Raw genomic sequence first — 6,565 nt, forward strand, 5'->3', positions numbered from 1 at the left:
TACTTAATCTTAGTGGGCGTGGCAATAAGAATATGAGTGATAATATTTTGTAGGGATATGTGAGGTATGTGTAGACAGGAACCATCTTGCCGGCTTGGTCGGTCAGCTGTTCACTGTTGTGGTAGGATGGCGGGCCGAGCTGGAGCTCTAATTCTCTCTCAACTATCACGAGCTGCTCGACCACACGGGTGAGGGATTGAGTATGGAGTGTGCGCGCACTCTGAGAGCGGATTGATTGATTAATAAAGATTAAGCCACCCAAGAGGTGGCACGGGCATGAATAGCCCGTAAGTGGTACAATTTTTTGTTCAGTAAATCTTTTTCAGTGTTCTGAGGTCGCATTTAATCGTCAAGCTGCTATCGCGGGGGGAGGATACTGCTTGACAGTCTTTATGAGAGTGTCTAGCTGCTGGACACCTTTTTTGAACAGAAGAGTGGTAGTGTTGATGGCTTCAGGGTGATTACTGCAAGATACGGGGACTCTTAAAGCTCTTCTATGGTCGTTAGTTGCTTCATATTCCAGGTGATAGTGAAGTAGTGGCTTTTCTGTGACAGTTTGGCAGAAATTGCATTCTCTCTGTCGGGGTTCACCAATCTCCCAGTCGCATCTGTGACCTAGATGTAGTCTATATAACCTAACTGCTATTTCCTTGTGGATTCCTTTTGGGATATTTACTCTTTTTCTAATTTGGTTGCCTGAAGATACCATATTGCAGAGGGCAAACACTCAGCTACTCTCTGGTGTAGATAAGCTTTGTTGAGGTGTGAGAGATTGAGAGCAGATACATCAGGTGGATATACATGGGTAAGGGAGAACACACTTGGTAGAGGGACGACTTCCACGAAACACGACCAACCCTCCAACCTCTAACTTGCAACGAAAGTCCATTATATTTCTCAAAATAAAAAATCTAAATGTTTATTCAGGTAAAAGTACATACATAAAGGATTACATACATAAAGGATGAGTTACAAACATGTTGGATTTATAGATAGAGCTAGTACATACAATACCTAAAGCCACTAATACGCACAGTGTTTCGGGCAAGGTGTGGGGAGGGGGGGGAAACACCACCACTTAGACTAAAGCTAAATACAGTACTAATTGAGATTAAAGTGTAAATTGTGTTGGAAAAAAAAGGGGGGGGGGGAACATGGCAGAAATCAGCAATTATACAAGTTAATCAACAAACAGTATTGTTTGAAAATAACAAGACATGGGTTGACATTTAGGGGGTAAGGTAGGTTACATGGAGTTTATTAGGTAGTACTTAGTTTTTCTCTTAAACTGGTTGAAAGGCATGAATTTGACATGATTGGGAAGGTCATTCCACATTCTAGGTCCCTTGATTTGTAGACCATTTCTAGTTGTTTTAAGGCACTCTTGGAATATCAAATGGGTATTTGTTTCTGGTGTGGAGCCCATGGGTTCTGTTACAACCTTCTAGGAAGCATTTAAGGTCAGGAGTGACATTACAGTTCAGAGTTTTAAATATATAGAGTACACATGAGAGGATGTGCAGTGACTTAAGAAATTTGAATGTTAGATATTATTCTATACCCAGTACAGCACCCCTGTACTCATTGGATAATTTTTCTTGTATCCTGATATATGATGGCCTGGATCAGTTTTAGTCAAAACATAAATTTTTTTTGTATTGAACATAAATTTTAATAGCATTTTTGTGAGCTTGACATCTCCAGTGACGGTCTTCTGTTAGGATGCTACATAAATAGAAGTATTGTACTATATGACACTACAGTATAGTATGTGAAAGTTGTGTATTTCCCCAGACGAGCTGTGAGCACATCAGCAGCAAGATGGGTGGATGACCTGAACGTGAAGCAGGTGGAACCTCTGGACACCCGTAAGACGCTCCTCAGCCATGAGGAGGTCCAGCACCAGAAGGCTCTTGCTGGCTACATCACCATTGATACTCCAGTGAGCATTGTTTATGTAACTTTGTTCATATATACTAGTATGGTTACAGGAAATTGTACTGCCCTATAAAGGAAGAGACGAACGAGAGGAAGATCTCTGGGAGTAGCTGTGTTGAGAGAAGTTTTATCGAGGATAGTATGATGCACTGTGATAGAAATGCTAAAACATTCCTCTGAAATCGATGTGTTGGGTGAGTTCAGGTAACTTTCCCGAGTGCCACCATTTATTTAGTGGGCACGACTGGGGTAGCTTCTCGAAGATCTCATCCCCCCCCCCCCCCCCGTCCCTCATTTTGAAAACTGTTGTTTTATACAGAGACCCAGTAGAGTTAAAATCAAATTCACGGCCAGGCAATGGCTTTATTGAACCCAAGATTGTATAAAATTTTAAAGTTCTTATAGACTGTAATTTCCTTGACTCAATCAGGCCTCTGACCTCAGACCCAGTGGAAGCATTATTCACCATCGCCCTCAAATCTAAACATTGCTATACAGTATCTACTGTATATTTAAAGATTTTTACTTTGTATTTTTATTTTACCTGAATTTACCTGAGGGCTACTAGTCTATTTGGTTCCCTACATGATATCTGAAATAACACAAATCAAAGGTATAAGGAGGAAATTGCAAATCATAATAAACTCTACAACAGGAACAAATGGAAATTTATAAAGTGATAATATCTTTAAGATATTTGTAGATATCACAATTAATATGGAAAATGCTTCTTTTAATTGTATTAGAAAGGATGTGGTATGTAACTCAATAGATAAATGCAAATCGAGATTGTTTAGGTTATTTTCAACATATTCTAGATTAAGGCAGTTTAACATCTAATTGGTAAGGTCAAGAAACATTATCTACTTTGATTAATTCAAGGTTAATTAGGATAACCAATTAATTCAATTTTATTATTCCCAATAACTATGCAAGGGAACTAGTGTTTGTATTTTTTACTTTGTGATCACTAGAACACGGTATAATGCAATTTATATTTCAGGTTGATATTACAGCAATCTCTGGTGTACCAGAAGAGCACATAAAAACTCGGCACGTGTTGATCAAGATGCCTTCCAAGAATAGCATGCAATCTGGCACCAATAACCTAAAAAAGTTAGTGACATTTAGAAACTACTTTTGTTATGCCAGTGAAATAGTGCAATAGCATTTTTGCCTTTATCCTTATCAGCCAATTTTTTATAATACAGTAATGGCATATTGCCAAATGCTGTTGTATGCATAATTTGACTGGAGAATGAAGGACGTGCTTGACTGGGTAATTGAAAGAGCAATTGATAAGATAAATAAATGGATTCTAATGATACAAACTAAAGGGTAAATGAGTGGTGAGCAGTAACACATGTATCAGAGTCTGGACACATGAAGTAAATCAAAGGGGGTTGGGGAAAGGGTAAGGTAGCACTGCACTTTTTATTATTTTGTGAAAATATTTTACATTTAAAGGTTTGCAAATGTATTCTTATTAAATGAACACATTTGTTTAACCCACTTTACCAATGACAATCTAGTGTACAATCTAGTAAAAAACTAGATTGTACTAAACTAGATTTACTAGATTTACAATCTACAAAAAAAGCTAATTATAGCGTAATATATTTTCAGGTGGTGTATTACATTTGATCAACGTGAGCGTTGGGAAAACCCCCTTATGGGATGGGCCTCATCAGCAGACCCACTGTCCAATGTTCAGGTGAGCCAGTCAGCATTACTCAGTTTATCCTTCAGTCTTCCTAACTGATAAGCAGGCAGGCATTTTTCACCAAAAGTATTTGTTTGGTTCCTTTTCATTCTAAAGATTTTACAGTTTAGAGATCAAATTGTCAAGAGCAATGGTCTTGTTCCACTTTGTAAATTACTGACTAAGCATTTTTAGTACTGCACAATATTGTATTTCAAAAGCTGTTATGACTAGTCATTAGTTAGTAAAATCTTCTGATATCAAAACAAACCTAATGTTAATCAGCCATGAAGAGAATTGACCAGTACTGTACTGTTATATTCTTTAAGTAAAATAAAAATACAGTAGATGGAACATTTGCATAATAAAGCCGTACATTAGAGGAGGAAAGGTTGTATTTCATAATACAGTAATTGCCTATAGGACAGATCCAAATGTCATATTTTTGTGTGTTTAGTGTACACTGTACATGGAATTTCTCTTGGCACACTTTGGATGTAAATTAATTATCTAAAATTCTATTTAATAATACGCTTGCAATTTTTAATAATAAATGGTACAATATTAAAGGCTACAGAGGTACATAATGAGCTGAGGACCAATATTTGAATAGCTAAGAAAATTACAGCAGTGATAAAATATTTATAGAGCTTGTTAGCATGTAAACAACAGTTTTAATTGAGCATAGTTAGCTTATTGAGCCAAATATACATGGCAGTAAACACTTTTGATTTATATACTGTACTAATATTGTAACATGTTCATAAATAAAACAAAAATCACATTGATACATGTTAATGAGAGAGTCAATATCAATAAGAGTCAATTGGAGCCATGCTGAGGATTTATGGCAGGATTTTAAAGCATGCACTTGGGTCTACCCAGGGTGCAGGTTTGAATCCTCCTCATAGCTATAATTGATTTTATCATGTTCATCCATACAGAAAATTGCAATGTTAAACATATTAGGGGACAGTTCCTAAGCCCAGTGTACATTTAAAATATTTCCACTACCACTCACAGGATGGGTATGGGGGTTCATAATGAATTAACTTAACAATTGCTTTAAATGCACAAACATTGAATTTCAATCTTGACATTTCACTTTCTCAAGATGCACCAATGCTTCATAATTTTTTTTTTAGCTAGGTGTACTGATGATGCCTTGGTGTGTAATTCAATTTCAAAATACCTGTATTGGAAAATTACTTGGATCAAATATATAAAATGGTGATGCATGTCAGTGATAAATGGTCTCGATTTTCATCACACATAAAAGGTAGTCTGTGACAGTGCTACATGGTCTTCCTGGCTTAAGAATTACTTTACATGCTTACATATAACCTATGAACAAATCCACAAGGGCCGTGACGAGGATTCGAACCTGCGTCTTGGATGCTCTTGGACGCAGGTTCGAATCCTCGTCACAACCCTTGTGGATTTGTTCATTTGCTGCCTCACGCAATTGTGATTTCTGTGTGTACATGTAACCTATGTTAAATTCCCTCACTCGGAACCAGGAGTCTATTGTATTTCACTAACATTCTTGGTTTCATATTTCAAATATGGAAATGGATTATTGGGTGCACTTTTTATTGATTTAAAATATTGAAATACAAAGATAAACCAGTGCATATACTTACCAATCAATACACATTACAGGTTGACTTTTCATCTCGGGAGGATGCCATTGCATTTTGTGAAAAGAATGGCTGGGCATGGTCAACTGAAGAGGCCCCTGTCAAACCTCCACATGTCAAAAACTATGGCGCCAATTTTTCTTGGAACAAAAGAACCCGACGTTCTACAAAATAGTTTATATTGCACACATTTGTTTAATCTACAAATAATTGATCTGCCCCATGTGTGCAAGGAAAACCTCTTTGTTGATAAATTCTTTCAAATAACATTATGTAGTATAAATGATTTCTACTTGGTCAAATACATTTCAGGTGAAGGGGGCTTGCACAGTATTAGTGAAATAACTGATGATATTGAAACTTAAAAAAAAACGATTTATTATGTCATTCCAGTATAAACACTTATTTCAGATTTTATGAATCAAACTGTGATGATTAGGATATCAAAGAATGAAGTAATGCCCAAGAAGTCATTGGAGCTTCTCTCAAATATTTATAATAGAGTAAATGGTTTTTCAGTTATGTGGAGACAAGGTAACAAGAAATAAGTAAAAGCAAATTTGACTTGGCTTATCAACTGTATATATGCTTGAAATAAATTATTAATTAGAAGTCTGAATGTTAATATCCCCAAAGAATATATTTATACTGTATATGGAACCTTCTGTTGTAATAACATTGGAGACAGGTTGCTACACTAATAAGAACCCAGACACTTTTGTGAGACACATTAACAAATGGTTCTTGCAACCAAGCACCTCAGTGGATCAATACCCCCAGAAAGCAAACTCTAAATATCATTCTTATCCCAGATCTTAAACTTCAAGGAAATTCCTTAGTAGTAATATAACTGTACCCTGGTGTTGGAAAGGAATGTGCTCCAGGAGCTAATCATTTCATAAAGCAAATTCTATAGAAAAAAGTTTCAGAAAAAACTCCACCATCAGGAATTGTCATAAAATTTGAAATAACGAGGGACAATGATTTAGTACAGTCTCCCTCCCTTTCCAGCCCGTTGTCGTCGTGAGGGGGCTTGGAGGGCAGTTGCTGGAGTGCAATACTCCATGGGGCAGTCCTCTGTCCTTTTGAAGCCTTATGCTCCTGCTGCCATCTTCACAAATTGTGCTGCAAAGCTCTGTCAATGATATGGTCTGACAGGTGCCTGACAGCTGAGTGGACAGCACTCTGGATTCATACTCCTGAGGTTCCGGGTTCGATCCCTGGTGGAGGCGGAAACAAATGGCCAAAGTTTCTTTCACCCTTGTTCACCTAGCAGTAAATAGGT

The 6,565-nt window shown here is 37.0% G+C and overlaps 1 protein-coding gene across 2 annotated transcripts; it reads left to right on the forward strand.

Annotated features, from left to right (window-relative positions):
* Positions 1 to 51: 51 nt before the first annotated feature.
* On the forward strand, positions 52 to 5,892 carry ND-18 (NADH:ubiquinone oxidoreductase subunit 18). 2 transcript variants are annotated; one of them, XM_045745073.2, is made up of 5 exons: positions 52 to 188; positions 1,795 to 1,942; positions 2,942 to 3,054; positions 3,565 to 3,652; positions 5,303 to 5,892. In XM_045745073.2, the coding sequence occupies exons 1-5, from the start codon at positions 67 to 69 to the stop codon at positions 5,453 to 5,455; spliced, it is 624 nt and encodes a 207-aa protein (XP_045601029.2). In that variant the 5' UTR covers positions 52 to 66; the 3' UTR covers positions 5,456 to 5,892. The 2 variants fall into 2 exon arrangements, with proteins under 2 accessions (XP_045601029.2, XP_069185031.1); XM_069328930.1 differs by lacking the exon at positions 52 to 188 and adding an exon at positions 262 to 287.
* The last annotated feature ends 673 nt before the right edge of the window (positions 5,893 to 6,565 follow it).

Source organism: Procambarus clarkii, chromosome 22 (assembly GCF_040958095.1).
Source record: "Procambarus clarkii isolate CNS0578487 chromosome 22, FALCON_Pclarkii_2.0, whole genome shotgun sequence".
In the NCBI taxonomy this organism is placed as follows: Eukaryota; Metazoa; Arthropoda; class Malacostraca; order Decapoda; family Cambaridae; genus Procambarus; species Procambarus clarkii.